Source organism: Myotis daubentonii, chromosome X, assembly GCF_963259705.1.
Source record: "Myotis daubentonii chromosome X, mMyoDau2.1, whole genome shotgun sequence".
NCBI lineage: Eukaryota > Metazoa > Chordata > Mammalia > Chiroptera > Vespertilionidae > Myotis > Myotis daubentonii.
The window spans coordinates 110,587,299-110,613,476 of NC_081861.1; the positions used below are offsets into that span (position 1 = coordinate 110,587,299).

At 40.6% G+C, this 26,178-nt stretch overlaps 1 protein-coding gene across 1 annotated transcript in view; it reads left to right on the top strand.

Moving 5' to 3' along the window:
• Positions 1 to 26,178, top strand: part of KLHL4 (kelch like family member 4) — a 103,710-nt gene that overhangs the window by 33,175 nt on the left and 44,357 nt on the right. Inside the window, exons 2-3 of the mRNA XM_059679095.1 lie at positions 21,241 to 21,408; positions 24,593 to 24,729. Of these exons, the coding sequence (XP_059535078.1) occupies positions 21,241 to 21,408; positions 24,593 to 24,729 (305 nt within the window). The remainder of the gene's footprint in view (positions 1 to 21,240; positions 21,409 to 24,592; positions 24,730 to 26,178) is intronic.

Below are 26,178 nucleotides of genomic sequence, written 5' to 3' on the forward strand. Positions count from 1 at the left end.
TCCATTGTGCAAATATACCACAACATTTTTATCCACTCACCTACTAATGGGCATTTGGGCTGTTTCCAGATCTTATCTATCTATATAAACTGCTAATATGCAAATTGTCCCCTTGAGCAAATTGTCTCAGTTTCCTGGGTGTTTGATTGCTCGCTATGACATGCGCTGACCAGTAGGGGGTGGCGCAGAACAAAGGAAGGCCCCAGCTGACAGCTGGAAGGCCCCAATCAGCCCTGACTGCTGGCCAGGCCTAGGGACACTACCCATGTATGAATTTCGTGCACCTGGCCTCTAATTGTAAATAACAATGCTGTGAACATATGGGTGCATGTATTCTTTCTGGCTCATGCTTCAGGATTCTTAGGATATATTTCTAGAAGAGGGACCAGTGGGTCAAATGGTAGTTCCACGTTTAATTTTTTGAGGAAACTCCATACTATTTTCCATAATGGCTGAACCAGTCTGCATTCCTAGCAGTAGTGTACTAGTGCAGGCCAACACTTTATCCGGTGAGCCAAAACAGCTAAGGCTATAGTTCTTTATGATGTAATGTTAGGTTGTTTACTTGAGATTTTTCTTGTTTCTTGAGATAGGCCTGTAATGATATAAACTTGTTTCTTATTACTGTTTTTGCTATATCCAAGAAGTTTCTAAAAAAATATTTTTATTGATTTTAGAGAGGAAGGGAGAGGGAGATCTAGAGATAGAAACACCAATGATAAGAGAGAATCATGACTGCTGCCTCCTACATGCCCCACACTGGGGATTGAGCCCACAACCCCGGGCATGTGCCCTGACCAGGAATCGAACAGTGGCCTCCTGGTTTATAGGTCAATGCTCAACCACTGAGCAACACAGGCTGGGCATCAGAAGTTTTGATACGACCTGTTGTAATTTATTCTTTTCATTTGTCTCTATTTTATTTCTTCTTTGACTCAGTCACTCTTAGTAGTATATTATTTAATAGCCACATGTTTGTAGGGTGTTTACTTCCTTTTTGCAGTCAATTTCTAATTCCAAAACATTGTGGTCAAAGAATTTGCTTGGTATAATATCAATCTTTTTAAATTTGTTGAGGCTAGTTTTGTGACCCAACATATGGTCTATGCTTAAGAATGTTCCATGTGTACTGCGGAAGAATGTATAATCTGATGTCCTGGGATGAAATGTTTTGTAAATGTCAATTACATTCATTTTCTCTAATGTGTCATTTAAGGTCGATATTTCTTCATTGAATTTCTATTTAAATGATCTATATACAGCTGTCAATGGAGTATTTAGGTCCCCTATTATGAGTGTGTTTTGCCAGTTTCTCCCATTATTTCTGTTAGTAGTTATTTTATGTATTCCGGTGCTCCCTGATTGGGTGCATGTATATTGAGAAGTGTTTTGTCTTCTTGATGTAGTGTTCCCTTTATCAATATAAAATGTCCATTTTTGTCTCTTTTTAACTTTGTTATCTTAAAATCTATTTTGTCAGATATAAGTATAGATACACCTGTTTTTCTATGGATGCTATTTGCCTGGAGACCCATTTTCCACCCTTTCACTTAGAATCTATGTCTGTCTCTGCAGATCAGATGCGTCTCCTAAAGGCAGCATGTGTTTGGATTTTATTTGGATCCAGTCTGCTACTCTGTGCTTTTTTATTGCTGAATTCAGCCCATTTAAATTTATGGTACTTATTAATGTACTAGAGGCCCAGTGCACAAAAATTTGTGCACTCGGGGTTGGGAGAGGAGGTCCCTCAGCCTGGCCTATGCCCTCTCACAGTCTGGGACCCATCAGGAGATAATGACCTGCTGGCTTAGGCCTGCTCCCGGGTGGCAGAGGGCAGGCCTAATCCTAGGTGTAACCCCTGGTCGGGCTCAGAGCAGGGCCCATTGGGGAGTTGGGGCCCCGCCTCCTGTCATGCACAGAGCAGGGCGGATTGGGAGGTTGCGATGCCACCCTCAGTCATGCTCAGGGTAGGGCTGATTGGGGGGTTGGGGCACCACCCCCTGGCACACTCAAGGCAGGGTCCATAGGGAGGTTGCAGCACCACTCCTGTCATGCACAGAGCAGGGCCGATCAGAGGGTTGGAGCTCCGCACCCTGTCACACTGATCCCGGTGCTGGGAAGCCTCCCTGCTCCGCTGATCCCAGGGCCAGGACGCCTCTCGGCTCCCCTGATCCCTGGCCTGGAGGCCTCTCGGCTCCGCTGATCACCGGGGTGGGAGGCCTCTCTGCTCCGCTGATCGCGGGGCCTCCGACTCCGCTGATCACGGGGCCAGGACACGTCTGGACTCCGCTGATCACCGGGCCGGGAGGCCTCTGGACTCCGCTGATCACAGGGGCCGGGAGGTCTCTCTGCTCCGCTGATCACCGGGGCCGGGAGGCCTCTCGGCTCCGCTGATCACAGGGGCCGGGAGGCCTCTCGACTCCGCTGATCACCGGGGCCAGGAGGCCTCTGGACTCCGCTGATCACAGGGGCCGGGAGGCCTCTGGACTCCGCTGATCACCGGGGCCGGGAGGCCTCTGGACTCCGCTGATCACCGGGGCCGGGAGGCCTCTCAGCTCCGCTGATCACCGGGCCCGGGAGGCCTCTCGGCTCCGCTGATCACTGGGGCCGGGAGGCCTCTGGACTCCGCTGATCACCGGGGCCGGGAGGCCTCTGGACTCCGCTGATCACCGGGGCCGGGAGGCCTCTTGGCTCCGCTGATCACCGGGCCCGGGAGGCCTCTCGGCTCCGCTGATCACCGGCCCCGGGAGGCCTCTCGGCTCCGCTGATCACCGGGGCCGGGAGGCCTCTGGACTCCGCTGATCACGGGGCCGGGAGGCCTCTCGGATCCGCTGATCACCGGGGCCGGGAGGCCTCTTGGATCCGCTGATCACTGGGACCGGGAGGCCTCTCAGATCCACTGATCACCGGGGCCGGGAGGCCTCTCGACTCTGCTGATCCCAGGCCCTGAGGCCTCTCTGCCCTGCTGCTTCAGGGCTGTTTGGCTTTGCTCTGCTTGGAGCCTGAGTATGCAAATTAACCGCCATCTTTTACCTTCTATAATTAAAACATTGTATCTTTTGGAGTTGTTGCTTCAGGAGCTCAGAGCCCCGCAGCTGCGGGGATCCTTGACTTTCTCCATCGCTGGGGCAACCAAGCCTCCTATTCTCAGCTGCCTGGCTGCCGGCCGCCATCTTGGCTGACAGTTAATTTGCATATCTCACTGATTAGCCAATGAAAAAGGTATCGGTTGTACGCCAATTACCATTTTTCTCTTTTATTAGTATAGGATGAGGATATTCTATAGTCGTTTTATATTTTGTTTTCTGGAACACTGTGTCTCCATTGGTTATTTTCCTTGTGTTTCTGTCTGTTGTTTTTGTTTGGTGGTATTTCATACTTTTCTCCTCTCTTTCCTCTTTTTAAAAGTTATGTGTCTCAGTTTTTGTTTTTTTTATGGGTGGTTGCCATTAGGTTTATGAAAAAGAAAGTTTCATATATACAGTCGTCCTTTTTCTTTTGAATGCATCTAATCTCAATCGTCCTTTGCAAATTCAGACCTTTACCCCTTACCCATTTATGTTTTTGTTGTCACAAAGAATCCCTGTTTATGCTTTAAGTTTGTTGGTGATCTTACTCACAGTTCTGTGACTCTTTGTTCTTTTTCTTTCTTTCTTTCTTTCTTTTTTTTTTATTGCTTAAAGTATTACAAAGGGTATTACATATGTATCCATTTTATCCCCCCGCCCTAGACAGTCCCCTAGCCTTCCCTATCACCCAGTGTCTTATGTCCATTGGTTATGCTTATATGCATGCATACAAGTCCTTTAGTTGATCTCTTACCCCCCTACCTCCTGCCCCCCAACACACCCCGGCCTTCCCGCTGCAGTTTGACAATCTGTTTGAGGCAGCTCTGCCTCTGTATCTATTATTGTTCAAAAGTTTATAATGGTCTCTATTGTCCATGAATGAGTGAGATCATGTGGTACTTTTCCTTTATTGACTGGCTTATTTCACTTAGCATAATGCTCTCCAGTTCCATCCATGCCGTTGCAAATGGCAAGAGTTCCTTCCTTTTTACAGCAGCATAGTATTCCATCGTGTAGATGTACCACAGTTTTCTAATCCATTCATCTACTGATGGGCACTTAGGCTGTTTCCAGATCTTAGCTATGGTGAATTGTGCTGCTATGAACATAGGGGTGCATATATCCTTTCTGATTGGTGTTTCTGGTTTCTTGGGATATATTCCTAGAAGTGGGATCACAGGGTCAAATGGGAGTTCCATTTTCAGTTTTTTGAGGAAACTCCATACTGTCTTCCATAGTGGCTGCACCAGTCTGCATTCCCACCAGCAGTGCACAAGTGTTCCTTTTTCTCCACATCCTCTCCAGCACTTGTCGTTTGTTGATTTGTTGATGATAGCCAGTCTGACAGGTGTGAGATGGTACCTCATTGCTGTTTTGATTTGCATCTCTCGGATGATTAGTGACTTTGAGCATGTTTTCATATGTCTCTTGGCTTTCTGGATGTCCTCTTTTGAAAGGTGTCTATTTAGGTCCTTTGCCCATTTTTTGATTGGATTGTTTATCTTTCTTTTGTTAAGTTGTATGAGTTCCCTATAAATTTTGGAGATTAGGCCCTGATCAGATATGTCATTGGCAAATATGTTTTCCCACACAGTGGGTTTTCTCATTGTTTTGTTGATGGTTTCTTTTGCTGTGCAGAAGCTTTTTATTTTGATGTAGTCCCATTTGTTCATTTTTTCTTTAGTTTCAAGTGCCCTAGGAGCTGTATCAGTGAAGAAATTGCTTCGGCATATGTCTGAGATTTTCTTGCCTTTGGATTCTTCTAGAATTTTTATGGTTTCCCATCGTACATTTAAGTCCTTTATCCATTTTGAGTTTATTTTTGTGTATGGTGTAAGTTGGTGGTCTAGTTTCATTTTCTTGCATATATCTGTCCAATTTTCCCAGCACCATTTATTGAAGAGACTATCTTGGCTCCATTGTATGTTCTTGCCTCCTTTGTCAAATATTAATTGAGCATATTGGTTCGGGCCGATTTCTGCGGTCTCTATTCTATTCCATTGATCTATATGCCTATTCTTGTGCCAGTACCAGGCAGTTTTGAGAACAGTGGCTTTGTAATACAACTTGATATCTGGTATTGAGATCCCACCTACTTTGTTCTTTTTCAGGGTTGCTGCAGCTATTCGGGGTCTTTTTTTATTCCAGATGAATTTTTGGAGAGTTCGTTCTAGATCTCTGAAGAATGCCGTTGGTATTTTAATGGGAAGTGCATTGAATTTATAGATTGCTTTGGGTAGTATGGACATTTTAATGATGTTGATTCTACCAATCCATGAACACGGTATGTTCTTCCATCTGTTTATGTCTTCCTCTATGTCTTTTTTCAACGTCCTGTAGTTTTCTGAGTAGAGGTCTTTTACCTCTTTAGTTAAGTTTATTCCTAGGTAGCCTAATTTTTTTGGTGCAATGGTAAACGGGATTGTTTTTATAATCTCTCTTTCTGAAAGTTCACTATTGGTGTATGGAAATGCCTCAGATTTCTTGGGGTTAATTTTGTATCCTGCTACATTGCCAAATTCATGTATTAAGTCTAGTAGCTTTTTGATGGAATCTCTAGGGTTTTGTATGTATGTATAATATCATGTCGTCTGCAAATAAGGACAGTTTTACTTCCTCTTTTCCAATTTGGATGCCTTTTATCTCTTCTTCTTGCCGAATTGCAATGGCTAACACTTCCAGTACTATGTTGAACAGGAGTGGTGAAAGGGGGCATCCCCGTCTTGTTCCTGTTCTTAGGGGAAATGGTGTTAGTTTTTGTCCATTGACTATGATGTTGGCTGTGGGCCTGTCATATATGGCTTTTATTATGTTGAGGTATGATCCTTCTACTCCCGCCTTGCTGAGAGTTTTTCTCAAAAATGGGTGTTGAATTTTGTCAAATGCTTTTTCTGCATCAATTGATATGACTATGTGGTTCTTTTCTTTCAATTTGTTTATGTGATGTATCACGTTTATTGATTTGCGGATATTGTACCATCCTTGCATCCCTGGGATAAATCCTACTTGGTCATGGTGTATGATCTTTCTGATGTACTGGTGGATCCGATTTGCTAAGATTTTGTTGAGGATTTTGGCATCTATGTTCATGAGGGATATTGGCCTGTAATTCTCTTTCATTGTGTTGTCTTTACCTGGTTTTGGTATTAGGGTGATGCTGGCTTCATAGAATGAGCTTGGAAGTGTTCCTTCCTCTTGAATTTTTTGTAGTAGTCTGAGGAGGATAGGTTTTAGTTCTTCCTTGAATGTTTGGTAAAACTCCCCTGTGAAGCCGTCTGGTCCTGGGCTTTTGTTTGATGGAAGCTTTTTGATGACTGCTTCAATTTCTTCCATAGTTATTGGCCTGTTGAGATTTTTAGATTCTTCCTGATTGAGTTTTGGAATGTTGTATTTTTCTAGGAATTTGTCCATTTCCTCCATGTTGTCTAGTTTGTTGGAGTAGAGCTGTCCATAGTATTTTTTAACAATCATTTGTATTTCTGTGGGGTCTGTTGTTATTTCGCCTCTATCATTTCTGATTTTGTTTATTTGGGTCCTCTCTCTTTGCTTCTTGGTAAGTCTGGCTAGAGGTTTGTCAATTTTGTTTATCCTTTCAAAGAACCAGCTCTTGGTTTCATTGATTTTCTGTATTGTTTTTTTGGTCTCTATGTCATTTATTTCTGCTCTAATCTTTATTATCTCCTTCCTTCTGCTAACTCTGGGGTTTTCTTGTTGCTCTCTTTCTAATTCTTTGAGTTGTAGAGTTAGATGATTTACTACCATTTTTTCTTGTTTTTTGAGATAGGCCTGTAGAGCTATAAACTTCCCTCTCAGGACTGCTTTCATTGCATCCCATAGGTTTTGGATTGTTGTGTTTTCATTGTCATTAGTTTCCAGGATGTTTTTAATTTCTTCTTTGATCTCATTGGTAACCCAATCAATATTTAATAACATGCTATTCAGCTTCCAGGTGTTTGATTATTTTTGGGTTGTTTTTATTGTAATTTATTTCTAGTATTATGCCATCGTGGTCTGCGAAGATGCTTTTTATGATTTCAATCTTCTTGAATTTGGGGATACTTTGCTTGTGACCCAATATGTGGTCTATTTTTGAAGATGTACCATGAGCACCTGAGAAGAACATATATTCCCTGGCTTTGGGGTCAAGTGTTCTGAAGATGTCTATTAAGTCCATCTGATCTAGTGAGTCATTTAGGATTGCTGTTTCTTTGCTGATTGTTTGTCTATAGGACTTATCCAGTGCTGTCAATGGTGTATTAAAGTCCCCTACTATGATTGTATTGTTGTCGATCTCTCCTTTGATATCTTACAGGAGTTTTTTTATGAATTTGGGTGCTCCTACATTGGGTGCATATATGTTTACCAGGGTTATATCTTCTTGTTGTATTGATCCCTTTAGTATTATGAAGTGGCCTTCGTTATCTCTTGTTAAGGCCTTCACTTTGAGGTCTATTTTGTCCGATATAAGTATTGCTACCCCAGCTTTCTTTTCCTTTCCATTTGCCTGAAAGATATTTTTCCATCCTTTCACTTTCAGTCTGTGTGAGTCCCTTCTAATGAGGTGGGTTTCTTGTAGGCAGCAGATGTATGGGTCATGTTTTTTTATCCATTCAGCCACTCGATGTCTTTTGGTTGGAGCATATAGTGCGTTTACGTTTAAAGTTATTATTGAAAAGTACTTGTTTGTAGCCATTTCTTTTTGTGTGTGTGTGTGGCTGTTTTCTTTCTGAGCTTTTTAGTTCTTCTTTTTATACCAGTCCCTTTAGCATTCCTTGCATTGCTGGCTTAGTGGTGATAAACTCCCTTAGCCTTTTTTTGTCTGTGAAGCTTCTTATTTCCCCTTCAAGTTTGAATGATAGCCTTGCTGGATAGAGTATTCTTGGATTCAGTCCTTTGCTTTGCATCACTTTGTAAATTTCAGTCCATTCTTTTCTGGCCTGATGTGTTTCTGTTGAGAAATCATTTGACAGTCTAATGGGAGATCCCTTGTATGTAACTTTCCATCTCTCTCTTGCAGCCTGTAAGATTCTCTCTTTGTCCTGAACATTTGCCATGGTGATTATGATGTGTCTTGGTGTGGGTCTTTTCGGGTTCACCTTGTTTGGGACTCTCTGGGCTTGTGTGACTTTTTTCTTCTCCACCTCAGGAAAGTTTTCTGATATTATTTCTTCAAGTAGGTTTTCTAATCCTTGTTCATCCTTCTGTTGTTCTGGTACTCCTATTATTCGTATGTTGTTTCGTTTCATGTTGTCCCAAAGCTCCCTTAGGCTCTCCTCCTGTCTTTTAATTTTTTTCTCCAATTGCAGTACATTTTGGGTGTGTTTTGCTTCCTTGTCTTCTAATTCACTAATTCGGTCCTCCGCTTCTCCTAGTCTACTGTTGATACTTTCAATGGAGTTTTTCATTGCAGCTATATCACTCTTCATTTCTTCTTGGGTCTTACTTAAGTTGTTGATTTTTTCATCTGTTTCTTCTAGCTTCTTCCATATGTTATCGATTTTTTCATCTGTTTCTTCTAGCTTCTTCCATATGTTATTGATTTTTTCATCTGTTTCTTCTTGCTTCTTGAAGAGGTTGTCGATTTTTTCCTCCATCCGGTTTATGCACTCTAGGACCCTTATTCTGAATTCTTTATCTTTCATGTTGCATGCCTCTGTATTACTTAGCTGCTTTTCTGGAGAGTCCTCCTTCTCTTTCCTTTGGGGGTTTCTTTGTCTACCCATGTTTGATCTCACTGACATATCTAGATGTTGAGTCGTTCAGTGGTTGCTCCCTGGGTGGCAGTGACTCCTTGGTCTGTGGTTGTTCTTCGGGCGGTTGCGGTAGCTGCTGCTCTTCAGTTGGCAGCAGCTCCTCTGGTGGGTGCTGTTCACAGCTGTGGTGGCTCTTCTGGCTGGTGGGGCGAGGTTTCACGTACAGCTGCTGTTCCTCAGCAGAGGATGTGGTGCTCAGGAGGTTGCTGTTGCTTGGATCTGCTGCATTGATTTAAAGGCACAAAATACAACACAACAAGGCACCACGTACCAGGCACTATACACAAATATATTCACGATATTAATAACTCCAAATAAAGGTGACCACCTGAATTAAGAGGATTAGGGGATAAGGAAGAAGGAAGAGAAAAAGATAAAAGAAAAAAAAGAAAAGAAAAGTAGGGACCAAAAAAAGGAGTGCAAAAATGAAATCAGGAAAAAGGAGGGGGGGAAATAAAAGCGAGAAAAGAAAAGAAAAAAAAAAGAGCGAAAAGAGAGAATGAAGTGGAAGAGGGGAAGAGACTTTTTATATGAGGAGAATACTCCTATAGAACAGCCATTAATCCCAACAAATTCCAGCAACAGCTCCCTGGATATGAATGCAAACTAGAAACAACCAATAATATAACAATGAAAATAGAATGGAGAACACTAATCCCAAAATAAAATAAAGAGAAAATAAAATGGCACTTTAAAAAATGGTAAAATGGTAGCAGTAATAATACTGGTTAAAAAATAAGAAGGTAGTAATTAAAAGGGTAAAATCAGGTGATGGAAAAAGAAAAAAAAAAAGAACAGAAAAAAAAATTTAAAAAAAATTGATTTCTTAGTTAAAAAGTGAAAAAAGAAAAAAAAATGCAGTAGTGAAGGTCCTTCGGTTCTTCTATTCTTCAGTGTGGCTCGCCTTAGACCTTCCAGGTATTCAGGAGAGTGTTGAGTTTCCCTGCGATATACTGTTCCTCTGTGTTGTGAACCACAGTCCTTATTTTAAAGCAGGTCGCATTTATTTCCCAGACTGCCTTATTTTGTGTTTAGCAAAGAGTCAGTTTGTGGGTCAGCCTCTGGGTGGCAGTGTTCTGGGGTTGGCCTCTGGGGCTATAGGGCCTCTCTTTCCAGTGGAAGTTCACTGCCCAGAGCTGACTGCATAATAGTTAGTTGCCGGCGCTATGTTGTTGCTGGGATTGAAAATCCCTCTATAGGCCAGGCCCTGTTAACTCCCAGGGACTGATAAGGTTATTTTAATCCTTGATCTCATACAGGGTGGAATCTGGGTGTGGCTGTGCTCCTTGCCTGGGGGCCGGGGGGAGGTGCCTCACTCTCTGGAGAGAATGGCTGCCCCAGTCTTGGGCTCAGGGGTGTCTCAGCACTCAATTCCCTGCCACCTCTCCCGGCTCCCCCTCTCTCCCCAGTCTCTCCCCAGATTCCACTCCTCCGCACCCTCTCCCTCTCTTCAGCACAGGTGAGTGTCTGTATCCGAAATGTCCCATGAACAGGATTCAGTGAAAACAGACAAACAAACGCCGGCCGAGGAAACGGGGAAGGCTTGGTTTCTGTAAGCTTCTTCTCTTACCGGGACTGTATGGTCAGGTCAGCTCTTCAGGCTGCCCCCTTTAGGCTCAGTCCTCCGCGGTCACAGAACCCAGTTCTCAATTTCCCTGGCGGCGCCAGGAATCCTGCGGTTCTCCTTTCCCGCTGTCAGGGGCTGTGCCTGTCCCAGGGGACGCGGCTGTCTGCCACGCGGTCTCCCTCCGACTCTCTGGGCTCAGAGGTCTGGCAAACTTTCCTGCCCAAATCCCTGTTTTTTTTTACCTTTCCAGGGGAGTTCTGCTCTTCCTGGCTGCAAACCCTCTCACCAGCTGAGCAATTTTGCCAATTCGGTGTGGGTGTTACTAGTTTCAGCTGTTCATTCCATTTGCTCCTGGACACGACCTGGGACGCGTCTGCCTATATCGCCGCCATCTTGGTTCTCCAAGCGACTCTTTGTTCTTGTTTCACGTAACCTCCTTGAGTGTTTCCTGCAATGGTTCTTCTGGTGATAAATCCCTTTATCTTCTGCACGTATGGAAAAGTCTTTATTTCTCCTCCATATCTAAAGCATAACTTTTTAAATTCATTATTATTGGCTGGTAATTTCTCCCTCAGTAGTTTGAATATTTGGTTCCCATTTCTTCTAGCTTTTAGAGTTTCAGCTGAAAGTCTAATAATAGCCTAGTTGACTTTCCTATATAAGTTATTTTCCTCTTTTCCCTAGCTGCCTTAAGGATTCTTGTTTTTGTCATTGTTTTTTGACAGTTTTAATATAATGTGCATTGTCAAAGGCCTTTTTGAATTGAGGTAATTATGTGTTCTGTTTGCTTCTTGGACTCGAGGATGTAGCTCTTTTTATAGGTTTGGGAAGTTCTTGTCAATTAATTGTTTGAATAGCTCTTTGTTCCTTTCTTTCTCTTCTTACTGTGGTATGCCTATTTTACTTATATTACTCTTTCTGATTGAATGAGATAGTTCTTTTAGAATTCTTTCTTTTTTTTATGCTGAAGTCTCACTCTTCTTTCCTCTGCAGCATTTCTAGATTTCTATCTTTGACATCACTAATTCTATCCTCCACCTTGTCGGCTCTATTTTCTGTTTGTTAGTCATTTTTTTTTATTTTTTTACAGAGAGAGAAGGAGAGAGAGAGAGGGAGAGAGAGAGAGAGAGAGAGAGAGAGAGAGAGAGAGAGAGAGAGATCAACCTACTGTTCCACCCACCTATGCAATTCATAGGTATATTTCTGCATCTTCCCTGACCAGGGATCAAACCTGAAACCCTGGCACATTGGGTCAATATTCCAATCAACTGAGATATCCAGACAGGGCTCATTCTTGATCTCTTTTAATGAGTTATTCATCTCCACAATTTACATTTGGGTTTTTTTCAGTTTCAGTCTCTTTGATTGTAGGGAGTGGCTCTAGAGTTAAGCCTCAGATTGACCTGTGGCAGAGCCATAAACAAGCCCCAGCTTAGAAGGCACAGCTCTCTTAGCATAATTAAGCTTGACCTTATGGCTGCACCCTAGATCCTTCCTAGGTAGCTAATGGGCTGTGGAAGGTGCAGCAAATGCTGCCAAAACACGTGAAACTCACAAGAACATTGCAACTATGGTGACCACTACCTTGTTTACCTCTGGCTATAAAATAAAGTCTCAGCTTGCTGGCTGGATCCTTCTCTGTGGCCTCATCCAGGCATAGGAGATCCACTTAGCCATTCATGCTCTTCATTCTCTTTGTCTTTTCTTTAATCCTTCACCGCCCCTCCTCAGGCTCACCGAACCATTGGCTGTGCTGGCACGGCACATTTGATAAAGTACTTGTTCTGTTCATTGATTTTGTTTCTGAGTTCATTGAACTGCCTATCTGAGTTTTCTTGCATCTTGTTGATATTTTTTCAGAATTTCAATCTTGAATTCTCCATCATTTAAATCACATATTTACATGTTTCTAAGTTTATTTTCTAGATATTATTCATTTTCTCTTTGATCTGCCTCATTACCTTGGTTTTTCATGGTATTTGATGGATTCCTTCTCTGCCTCAGCATCTGTGTATGAGTGCCATTTCTCTAGTAGATTGATAAGAAGTCTTTATATTGTTTTCCAGTAGGAGGTGCTGAATCACAAGTTTTTAAATTATTTTTCCCATCTTTGCGTAGTGATAGGAAATGGCCTCTGTTCCCTTAGAACAGTGGTTCTCAACCTTCCTAATGCCGCGACCCTTTAATACAGTTCCTCATGTTGTGGTGACCCCAATTTCATTGTTACAAATTGAACATAATTAAAGCATAGTGATTAATCACAAAAACAATATATAATTATATATGTGTTTTCCGATGGTCTTAGGTGACCCCTGTGAAAGGGTCATTCGACTAAAAGGCATCGCGACCCACAGGTTGACAACCGCTGCCGTAGGAGGTGGGCGCTTCCCCTGTGATCTGCTCATCGGAGTCACAGAAGACCAACTGCTCAGGGTTCCAAATCCGTGAAATCCCAGTGCTGTCCTTTGCAGCCAGATGCCGCCAGAAGTTCAGCCTCAATGGGAGATGGGGATACCTGGTCACCTCCTTTGTTGCTTTGCCCTCACAACAATGGTAACCAGAAGATGCTGTTGCATCCCCCCCTTCATTTCCACCAGGCCCTGGCAGAGTCTCAGAGTGTACCTTTCAACTCAGAGAAAAAGTGTTTCTGTAATACTAGTCCTGCAGTTTGCAGATAATGTACTTTGCAAACTGACCCTAAGGATGAGGGGAGGCTAGTTCTGGGAGATTAAGGAAGGCTGTCAGGCTCTGTGGATTCATTTCTCTGCCTGGAATGCTGATTGCCAGAAAACCATGGCCGCACCTCTGTTCTTCATCCCTGCCCAAGTCACTGGACTCAGCTGTAGCTCATACTGCCCATTCCTGCATGAATGTTTACTAAATCTCTTTGCTTCTCCTTTCTGAAGGTAGTGCCAGCCATAACCTGATTTCTCCGCTCTTTGGGCTGAGCTCTGCAGTGAGCTATGGGCTTCAGGGATGAGTCCATGACTTCTTTGATCTCTTCTCCCTTCTCACCTCCCGGTTCACTCCCACTTGCCCAGGTTTAGATGTTTCACTGTGCGAATCTCTCAGATGTGTTTGTGCGCTGAACAGGGAATCATTTGTTGAATTATAGCTATTCAAATTGTTGAAACTTCAAGGGGAGAGACCAAGAGGATCTCTCACACTGGTGTCCCTCTCTCTCATGGCACTTAAAGCATAGTGTTCTAAATATTAATAACAGTTATAATTGCATAGATGGCCATATGCTTTGAATTCAATGAAAACATTGTATGCTCTTGCTTTATATTATTCATATATATTTCCTTTCAAATAAAAATTTCAATCTTTTAAAATAGTATCTTAAAATAGAATCACATCTGATATATTACAATAGTTATTTAACAAAAAGGGATGCATCATTTCTTTGGAGAAAATTATCTATTTACTGTAAGTTTAGAAAGGTTTAGAATAATGGCTTAATTTATGTCACTCATAATCAAAATATTATGTACATGAAATCAATTTTTTAATATGTAATACATACAGCTATCATAGAAAGAGAACTTTAAGTTTGTGATCTGTTTCTGAGATTTAAGTCATCCGTTTCCATGACTCCAAATATAATAAAAAGCTTAAACTACAATAGTATTAAATTGTGTGCATAAATTAATACATTCATTGGACATTTACAGAATGCCTTCTCTTTTTCAGAAAAAGCATATGAATTAATCTTAAACAGCCCTCCAAAAGAGAGTCAAGTATAAAAATTTTATTTAAGCAATAAAGTTCTCCCCTGGATTTCAGAAAACAATATTTATATAGTCAAGCAAAAAAAATATAGAAATTAATTTTGAGAGTAACTTTACATTCCCTCGATAGATAAGAATATAACCTTTGCTGTAATGAATTTTGGGAACTTAGGCAGCACCATTAAAAGAATTTGGAGTTTCTATTTAATCTTTCATGGCTCACTTGAAAGATGGAACAAATGGCTGACAAAAGAAAACCATAAAATAATATTATGAAGCTACTTGAGAACATAAATGCCTAAATATAAATTTATGCACTCTATATTATCAACATCTGTTCTAGGCCTTTACATTTGAACTTTGTTCAAAGGCATGCTCTCTAATATAACTGGTTTCAAATTGTCAACTTCATATTTGAAAGTATTTCTGAGGATCTCCAAGAATATAAAGTATGTACATATTTTTATTGTAAATTTTATTTATTTATTTATTTATTTTGTTTTTTATCTTTTTGTTGAAAGTATTCCAGATATCTCCATTTTATTTTCCCCCATTGACTCCCTCCTCCCCACTCCTGGAGGCATAGAAGAAGCATGCAACAGACTGAGGAATCTTAGAGGGAAGGGGGAGAGATTAACTAAAGAATTTATGTGTACGTATGCATAACCCAGTATTATATTGCCAACTAGCCTTCCAAAGAGGCTGTTAAAATTAATAATCTCACCAATTTATTGAGATAATGCCTTCTATTCTTTCTCAAATTAAAATTGTTACAAAATAGTTTTTCAGCAAAACTACTACTCAGAAAAACACAGGAACCTCAAATATTTTATTTAAAATTAAATAAATCCAGACAACAGTAGCTTCTGCTATGTCAGCACAAGGGTAGATTAAGATGCTCCAGATCCTCATTCCTCCATGGGAACATCAAATAAACAACTACAGACTGATTAAAATAACTTTGTGAGAGTTCTGGAAACATATACAACAACCAAGCAAATGACCAACCAAGAAAAACCCACATTCAAATTGGGAGGAAATTCCATAGCATTTATGCTTGCTCTTGTACCATCCCCATCCAAGGGCGACATGGCATATTTGGTGGAAGGCAACTTACTTTTTAGTTTCTCTTCAGGATACAAGGAAAAAAGTGGAGCTTGTTTGAAACATTTTCTGGTCTCACTATGGGTTAGTCAAGAAACTGATTTCAGTACAGTAGCCTTCCTTATCCATTGGTTTGCTTTCTGTGGTTTCAGTTACCCACAGTCAACTACGGTCCAAAAATACTAAATGGGAAAATTCCCAAAATAAATTTAAGTAGTTTTAAATTGCACACTATTCTGAGTAGTGTTTTGAAATCTCATGTCATTCCACTCCAGAACATGAATTGTCCCTTTGTCTAATGAATCCACACTGTATACACTGCCTGCCCATTAGTCACTTAGTAGCCTGTTCAGTTATCAGATTGACTGTTGTGGTATTGCAGTGCTTGTGACCAAGGTACCCTTATTTTACTTAATAATGGCCTCAAAGAGCAAGAGTAATGATGCTGATAGTTTAGATATGCTAAAGAGAAGCCACATAATGTTTTCTTTAAGTGAAAATGTGAAAATTCTCAACTTACTGAGAAAAGGACAAATGGTATGATGAGGTTGCTAAGATCTATAAGAACAAATGTTCTATCAATGAAATTGTTAAAAAAGAAAAATAAGGTTATGCTAGTTGGCTATTATACCTCTAACTACAAAAGGTAAGGGCACAGACACTGCATGATAAGTACTAAGTTAAAATGGAAAATGCATTAAATGGGTGGAAGACATGAACAGAAAATGTGTTGTGATTGACAGCAGCCTATGATGGCAGGAAGCATTGATCCTATGCAAAGAATTCAGCAGAGGATCCCTTAAAACAGTGGCCGGCAAACTGCAGCTCGTGAGCCACATGCGGCTCTTTGGCCCCTTGAGTGTGGCTCTTCCACAAAATACCACGTGCGGGCATGCATGTACAGTGCGATTGAAACTTCCTGGCCCATACGCAGAAGTCGGTATTTTGTGGAAGAGCCACACTCAAGGGGCCAAAGAGCTGCATATGGCTCGCAAGCCGCACTTTGCCAACCACTGCCTTAAGACAAGGGATATCAAGACATTTACTGTAAGGAAAGGCTATGCAGATTCATAAATAAGTTTGGCATTTTATCATCTCATATCAGCACAAGAAGAAGAAGGATGAGTGCAGTACAATAATATATTTTGGGACACAGAATTCATATTCACATAACTTTTATTAAAGTTTACTGTTATAATTTACTATTAATTTTTGTTGTTTATTTCTTACTGTACCTAGCTTAAAATTAAATTTATCATAGGTATGTATGTATGTATAGGAAAAATAGTATGTATGGGTTTTGCTACTATCCACAGTTTCTGGCATCCACTGGGGATGTTGGACTGTATCCCCTGCTGATAAGGGAGGGGCACCATTGATTTACGTAACTTATAGCTCAGATGAGAGTGGTAGTATAGTTTGTATCTCAGATTGGAAGCCACAGAATCCAATGGCAGGCATCAAACACATGAAAATTGCAATGGAAATGCAGACTTGTAAACATCTGGAGACAAAATAGTATGGATAAAGGAATATAATAGAATATCTAGGGATCACAGGAGAAATAGAAGTGAGATTTAAAGAAATTAAGATATATATATATAATTTCCAGCCATGTATATGAAAGATAGTGGGGTAAAGCACACATGTAAGCCCACAGAAGATCCATACCCAGAAAAGGCCCGAGAAGACCTCAAATCTTTATGCTGAGCTTTTTTTCAAAGACTTCTTCCATATTTCTCTGACTGGCTTATTTCACTTAGCCTAATGCTCTCCAGGTCTCTCCATGCTGTCTCAAAGGGTAAGTGATTCTTCTCTTGGACAGCTGCATAGTATTCCATTGTGTAAATGTACCACAGCTTTTTATATGCTCATCTACTGATGGGCACTTGGGCTGTAAGATCTGGAGTCCATTCAGTTTTTAAGAAAGGAAAACCTATGCTCATAGAAAATAAGTGATTTGTACAAAATCACATAGTCAACTAGCAGCAGAGCCTGCACTAGGACTCATATTTTTATTTTAAGTTATTTGGCTTTTTTTTCTCAGTCTTTCAGACTTTCTTTTCTTTATTGATTAAGGTATTACATATGTGTCCTTATCCCCCCATTGCCCCCCACACCCCTACTCATGCCCTCACCCCTCTGATGTCTTGTGTCCATTGGTTATGCTTATATGCATGCATACAAGTCCTTTAGTTGATCTCTCCCCCTACCCCCACCCTTCCCTACCTTCCCTCTGAGGTTTGTCGGTCTGATCAATGCTTCTCTTCTCTGTCTCTGGATCTGTTTTTGCTCATCAGTTTATGTTGTTCATTATATTCCACAAATGAGTGAGATAATGTGATATTTATCTTTCTCCTATGGCTTATTTTGCTTAGCATAATGCTCTCCAGTTCCATCCATGCTGTTGCAAATGGTAAAAACTTCTTTTTTACTGCAGTGTAGTATTCCATTGTATAGATGTACCACAGTTTTTCAATCCACTCATTTGCTGATGGGCACTGAGGCTGTTTCCAAATCTTAGCTATTGTAAAATGTGCTGCTATGAACATAGGGGTGCATATGTCCTTTCTGATTGGTGTTTCTAGTTTCTTGGGATATATTCCTAGAAGTAGGGTCACTGAGTCAAATGGGAGTTCCATTTTTTAGTTTTTTGAGTAAACACCATACTGTTCTCCAAAGTAGCTCCACCAGTCTGCATTATCACCAGCAGTGCACGAGGGTTCCTTTTGCTCCACATCCTCACCAGCACTTCTCTTTTGTTGATTTAGGTTATTTGGCTTTAAAAGGGAAAATCTCATCCCTAGCTTTCTTGGTGTGCCTGACAAATCTAACACCATTAGAGATACAAACTTTTGGATTTAGTTATTTTTTGTTAAAATACTGAACTTCTTACAAGAGGTAGCTAATTCATGCTGTTGTAAGTTCTTAACCTCTCCAGTGTACTTCCAGGTCCATGGAACCATTTGAGGGCTGTGTATTATGATGATCAGGAGAGAGAGCAGGGCAAATTTTAGTTCATAGGCAAGTCCAGGGCCCTTCTTATTTGACAGAGAGGGTCAAAGCAGGGGATCTTGGGTCACCATGGAGCAGTGTGAAGCCATAGGGCATTTGGGGAACTGGAAATAAGGGACAGATAGCACAAAAAGAGAGAGGCATAGAAAATAAACAAGTGCATTTTGTAGCAGATAATTTTAAAGGAAATTTATATCATCCTACCCTGATTATCCAACCAATATTGTGGCTGAATATCTCAGAGTCTTTAAAGGTTAAGAAGATTCAGAGGTGAATTTTTTATTTGAGTTAAAAAGTAAAAAAGAATAATGCTACCTTGGACCAATTGTCTTAAAAAAACAACAACCAACAACACAGGCCAAGTTGTTGTAGAAAGAACCTAAAACTAATCCTGTCTGGTCGTTGGAAAATGATGCATGGAAGCCAGAAAGGTGACAAGCAAAGTATGTAAGCATGCTCACCCAACCGTCAAATTTCTAAGATTCCACTGGTTGTAAATTTCTATGTGCTTGTGTTAGTATTTAAATCTACCATTTTGTGATGCTGAAAAGACACATCAACATATTTCAATGTTGTAAAATCAACAGTTATCATATTGTTCTAAATAGTCAAAGGTTACAAAGTTCCAGTTAGAAGATTAATAACTTAATTTGGGGGATTCCAATATACAGAATTGTGACTAGTTAATAGTACTGTATTATATACTTGAAAATTGCTGTGAGTTGAATTTAAATGTTATTACCATGTATACACAAAATGGTAATTATATGAGGTTATGGATATTTTAATCTCATTGTGGTAATCATTTCACACTATCTAGGCATATGAAATCATCATGTTGTATACCTTAAACTTACACAGTGTTGCCCAGCCAGAGTGGCTCAGTTGGCTGAGCACCAATAGGTTGTTGGTTCGATTTCTGGTCAGGGCACATATCTGGCTTTTGGATTCGATTCCCAGTTGGGGCACCTATAGAAGACAACCAGTCGATGTTTCTATCACATCAGTCTCTCTCTCTCTCTCAGCATGTCCTCACATGAGGATTAAAAAGGGTATATAAAAAGTAAAATAAACTTACATGCTGTTATATATTAATCATATATCAATAAAGCTGGTAAAGAAATATAAAAGATGGAAATATGTATATTTTGTTGAGAGGTTTGACATTATAAAGAATGTCATGGAACTCTAAAGCTTAAGATTATACAAGAAATACTTCTAATTTTTAATGAGTACACCATGAAGAAGCTTCAGGTGATAATCAAATCTAAAAAATATTGTGAATCCTGCCTACAATATAATGCCTAATGTCATTATTGTAATACCAACAAAAATTAAAGATATATGCTAGCATTTTGAAGTTTATGTTTGTGTATATGACAATTAATACTAGCCCTGCAGCTGCACCATACATATATGGTTCAATTCCTGATATAAACACCATCATTTTACTTGAATGGAAGATTAGGCAACAATCATAGTAAACTAGAGGCCCTGTGCACAAAAATTTGTGCACTCGGGGAGAGGGGGGTCCCTCAGCCCGGCCTGTGCCCTCTCACAGTCTGGGACCCCTCGGGAGATAACGACCTGCTGGCTTAGGCCTGCTCCCGGGTGGCAGAGGGCAGGCCCAATCCTTAGGTGCAGCCCCTGGTCGGGCTCAGAGCAGGGCTGATTGGGGAGTTGGGGCGCCGCCCCCTGTCATGCACAGAGCAGGGAGATTGGGAGGTTGTGATGCCACCCTCAGTCACGCTCAGGGTAGGGCCGATTGGGGGGTTGGGGCACCGCCCCCTGTCACACTCAAGGCAGGGTCGATGAGGAGGTTGTGGCGCCACCCTTGGTCACGCACAGAGCAGGGCCCATCAGGGGGGTTGGGGCTCTGTACCCTGTCACGCACAGAGCAGGGCCAATCAGGGGGTTGGGGTGCTGCCCCCGTCACACACAGAGCAGGGCCCATTAGGGGGTTGGGGCACCGCCCTCTATCACCCACAGAGCAGGGCCGATCAGGGGGTTGGGGCGCCGCCACTCTCACACTCAGGGCAGGGCCAATGTGGAGGTTATGGCTCTACCCCATATCACACAGAGCAGGGCCCGTGGGGGGGGGGGGTTTGGGGAGCTCCCCCCTATCAGGCACAGAGCAGGGCTGATCAGGGGGTTGGGGTGCCTTCCCCTGTCACGAACAGAGCAGGGTGCATAGAGAGGTTGTGGCGCCACCCCCTGTCACACACAGAGCCGCAGGGCGATCAGGGGGTTTGGGCGCTGCCCCCTGTCACGCTTATCCCGGTGCCGGGAAGCCTCATGGCTCTGCTGATCCCGGTGCTGGGAGGCATATTACCCTTTTACTATATAGGATAGAGGCCTGGTGCATGGTTGGGGCTGGCTGGTTTGCCCTGAAGGGTGTCCTGGATCAGGTTGGGGGTCCCCACTGGGGTGCCTGGCCAGTCTGGGTGAGGGGCTGAGGGATGTTTTCAGGCTGTGGGTGACTGAAGCTCCCAACTGCTCCTTTTTTTCCTTTTTTCTTTTTTATTCTGGGCCAGCTTTAGCTTGAGGCTTGGCTCCAGCTCTTAAGCCTCGGCTGAAAGTATGTTTCTGGCCTTTGCATACAATGTTGCGAATCTGCTGGCTGAAGTCCGGTGGTATTTGCTACAATGTTTCTTAAACTGCCCACTCAGAGGCCGGCAGCCGCAGGCGGGAACGTTGGTTTCCTCCATCACTGAGGCAAGCAAGCCTCATGTTAGTTTCAAGCTGCCTGGCTGCCGGCCGCCATCTTGGCTGACAGTTAATTTGCATATCTCACTGATTAGCCAATGAAAAGGGTAGCGGTCGTACGCCAATTACCATGTTTCTCTCTTATTAGTGTAGATTATTGAGAATCAGAGTGAAAAGTTTAGTTTACTATACTCCAAAATGTTTCTTTTAGAAGTTGATGTGCCTAAATTTCCACTGTACATTAGCACACTCACTAGGAGAATAAACCATATTCTCACTCTTAATCCCCCTTTCAGATTACATACACAACATCCTGAAGAAATGAATCTCAGCATACCTGAGGAGGAGTTCCATGCTGTAAACCATGCAGAGAAAACACTACATAAAATGCAGAACTACCTGAAAGAGAAACAACTCTGTGATGTGTTCCTCATTGTTGGACACCTCCGAATCCCAGCTCATCGGTAAGTATCCTTATGCAGACAGAACATTTGGTGATTAGAGTATGAATGAACAAGCATGAATGAAAAAGAATCAGTTCATTGATTACAAATTGGAACACAGGAAAATAGATTTTTATCATCCTATAAATCCAACCATTTGCAACAGCATGGAAGGAGCTGGAGAGCATTATGCTAAGTGAAATAAATCAGTCAGAGAAAGAGAAATATCACATGATCTCACTCATTTGTGTATTATAATGAACAACATAAACCAATGAACAAAAACAGATCTAGAGACAGGGAAGCATTGATCAGATGCTCAAATCTTAGAGGGACGGTAGGGGAGGGTGGAGGTAAGGGGAAGAGATCAACCAAAGGACTTGTATGCATGCATATAAGCACAAGCGATGGACGCAGACAACAGGGGGTGAGGGGGAGGGCAAGACTGGGGGGATGAGGGGACAATGGGGGGATAAAGACACATTTGTAATGGCTTAATAAAAAATTTTAAAAAACTATGAAAAAATAAAAAATAAAATAAAAACCTTTACCGTATGTCTTTTGGCCTTCTGTATATCCCATTGGGGAAAGTGTCTATTTAGGTCCTTTACCCTTTTTTTATTGGATTGTTGGTCTTCCTTTTGTTAAGTTGTATGAGTTCCTTATATATTTTGGAAATTAACCCCTTATCAGATATATCATTGGAAAATATGTTCTCCCATACAGTGGACTCACTTTTCATTTTGTTGGTGGTTTCTTTTGCTGTGAAGAAGCTTTTTATTTTGATGTAGTCACATTTGTTCATTTTCTCCTTAGTTTCCCTTGCCCTAGGAGAGTGGTCAGCAAACTGCAGCTCATGAGCCACATGCGGCTCTTTGGCCGCTTGAGTGTGGCTCTTCCACAAAATACTATGTGCGGGCATGCACATACAATGCTGTTGAAAGTTCGTGGCCCATGCGCAGAAGTCGGTATTTTGTGGAAGAGCCACACTTAAGGGTCCAAAGAGCCACATGTGGCTCTCAAGCCGCAGTTTGCCGACCATGGCCCTAGGAAATGTATTGGCAAATATACTGCTATGAGAGATGTCCAAGCTTTTGCTGCCTATGGTTTCTTCTAAGATTTTTTGGTTTTATGAATTACATTTAAGTCATTTTATCAATTTTAAATTGATTCTTATGTATGGTGTAAATTAGTGGTTTAGTTTCATTTTTTGCACATATCTATTCAATTCCCTCAACACCATTTATTGAAAAGACTATCTTTACTCCATTTTATGTTCTTGCCTCCTTTGTCAAATATTAATTGAGCATAATGGTTTGGGTCAATTTCTGGGGTCTTTGTTCTGTTCCATTGATCTATATGCCTGTTCCTGTGCCAGTATCAGGCCGTTTTGATTGCAGGGGCCCTGTAGTATAAATTGATATCTGGTATTGCAATCCCTCCAACTATGTTCTTTCTCAGGAATGCTGCAGCTATTTAGCGTTTTTTTTGCATTCCATACAGATTTTTGGAGTGTGTATTCTAGATCTGTGAAATATGCCATTGGTATTTTAGTGGGGATTGCATTGAACCTATAGATTGCTTTGGGTAGTATGGACATTTTAATGATGTTGATTCTATCAATCCATGACCACTGGTTTATTTTTTCCTTTCTCTCTTTTTTCAACACCCTATAAATTTCCAAGTATAGGTCTTTTGCCTCCTTAGTTAATTTTATTCCTAAATGTCTTATTTTTTTGTTGCAATGGTAAATGGAATTGCTTTCTTTTTAGTTTCTCTTTCTGAGAGTTCATTATTGGTGTATAAAAATGACAATTTCTGCGTGTTAATATTGTATACTGCTAATTTTGCATTGTATCCTGCTACATTGCCGAATTCATTTATTAAATCTAGTAGTTTTTTGGCTGACTCTTTAGGATTTTCTATGTACAGTATCATCTCATCTGCGATAATGACAGCTTCACTTCCTCCTTTCAAATTTGGATGCTTGTTATTTTTTCTTCTTGTCTGATCACTGTGGCTAAGATTTCCAGTACTATGTTGAATGAGAGGGTTGCTTGTGGGATTGAAGACTGGTGTAGCCACTGTGGAAAACAGTATGGCGTTTCATCAAAAAGTTAAAAAAGGGCCCTAGTTGGTTTGGCTCAGTGGATAGAGCGTTGGCCTGCGAACTGAAGGGTCCTGGGATTGATTCCAGTCAAGGACACATGCCCCAGTCATGGGCTTGATCCCCAGTAGGCGGCATGCAGGAGGCAGCCGATCAATGATTCTCTCTCATCTATGATGTTTCTATCTCTCTCTCTCCTCTCCCTTCCTCTATGAAATAAAAAAAAAAGTTAAAAAAAGGAACTGCTATTTGACCTAGTAATCCCACTTCTGGGAATATATCCTAAGAAACCCAAAACACCAATGAGAAAGAATATATGCACCCCTATGTTCATAGCAGCACAATTTACAATACCTAAGATTTGGGAACAGCCTAAGCGCCTATCAGTATATGAGTGGATAAAAAATCTGTGGTACATCTACAGCATGTAATATTATGCAGCTGTCCAAAAGAAGAATCTCTTACCCTTTGAGACAGCATGGAGGGATCTGGAGAATATTATGCTAAGTGAAATAAACCAGTCAGAGAAAGATAAGCATCCCATGATCTCACTCATATGTAGAATCTAATGAACAAACTTAACTGATGAACAAAATAGATCCAGAGACAGAAGCATGAAACAGGTTGAGGCATCTCAGAGGGAAGGTATGGGTGGGTGTGGGTGGGGAGAGATTACCTGGGGAACTTAATATGCATTTATACATAGCTCATGGACACAGGCAATAGTGTGGTGAAGGCCTGGGAGGGGTAGGTGCTAGGTGGAGGGGGTCAATGAAAAAAAAGGGGCACATCTGTAATGCTTTCAACAATAAAGATACATTTTTTTTTCAAAAGCTTTACCGTATATTATTCACTTCTCTGTGGGATATTTAGAAGATCCAAACTTGAAAAATTGATGAAGAAAAACATCACAAATCCTTTAAAAGAATATTTAGTTACTATTTGCCTTTCTAATTTCACTAGCTTTACTGAACTGTGAAAGTTTTATAGAAAAAAAAAAGAGTCTCACCAGTGTTAAAAAACTTTCTGACTGCATTTCATGTTTTTCAATAAGATCATGGACTGATTTATTTTCTTACAAAACCTTCTTATTTCCAGGTTGGTTCTCAGTGCCATGTCTGATTATTTTGCTGCAATGTTTACTAATGATTTGCTTGAAGCCAAACAAGAAGAGGTCAAGATGGAAGGAGTTGATCCTAATGCACTTAATTCCTTGGTGCAGTATGCTTACACAGGTAAATACTTGGCATATATTAACTCAATTAATCCTTACAATAATACCATATTATATAACACATTATTATTATTCCTATTCTACAAGTTAAAAATTAAGAATAGACTACTTAAGTAACTTTTCTAAAGTAATAAGGGGCATAATCAGGATTTAAATTCAATATATTAATAAAAGAGCAAGAGTTAAGAAATATGATATTAAAAAATATGACCATAAGAGAATAGAGTGCCTCTCTCTCTCTCTCTCTCTCTCTCTCTCTCTCTCTATATATATATATATATATATATATATATATATATATATATATGGATATATTCTCATTTATAAAAATGAGACTATAAGTCAGACATTTTAACTGTACATTTGAAATATGTACAATCTCTTCATTTGAAATATTTAAGTTATGTTTACTCAAATTATAAAACAGATATAACAGGATGTGTTTTGGGGCCAAATAGTATGTATGTATATATGTATGTGTATTTATCTATGTATATAGTCATTCATTCATTCATTCATTCATTCTAACTTTATTGAGGAATAATTGACAAATTGTATATATTTAAATTTTTCACTTTACAGTGTGATGATTTGAGGTATATATGATTATGAAGATCGAGATATTTAATGCATACATCATCTCAAATAGTTAACTCTTTTTGTGTGCAGTGAAGACAGCTAAGATTCACTCTCAGCATGAACTACAGTCACCATGCTGTGCATTAGATCCCCAGAACTTTTATAACTGAAAGTTTGTATCATTTAACCAACATTTACCTTGTCTAACTCTCACCCCTTGGCACCAACCAATTTACTTGCTTTTTCTATGAAATCAGCATTTTTTTATTCCACATACAAGTGATACTATGCTTTTTGTGTCTGGCTAGTTTCACTTAACATAATGTCCTCCAGTTCATCCATATTGTCACAAATGGCAATTTCCATATTTCTCATAGATGAATAATATTCCATTATATACAAACCTATTTACATATATACACATTTTCTTTATCAATTCATCTGTCAAAAGATGGGTTGTTTCCATACCTTGGCTCTTGTGAACAATGTTGCAATGAACATCAGAGTGCAGATATGTCTTCAAGATTCAATTTCCTTTCCTTTAGATATTTACCCAGGAGTGACATTTCTGGATCATACATAGTTCTATTTTTTAAAATATTTTAGGAACCTTCTTACTGTCTTCAATAATGCATGTATCAATTTAAATTCCCAGAAACAATACACGATTCCTTTTTATCCAAAGCCTCACCAATGTAGGTATCCCTTCTGTTTTTAATATTAGTCATCGTAACAGGTGTGAGGTGATATCTCATTGTAGTTTTGATTTGCATTTCCCTGATGACTAGTGATGTCCAGCACTTTTTCATGTTCCTATTGGCAATGTGTATGTCTTCTTTGAAAAAAATGTCAATTCATGTCTCTTGCCCAT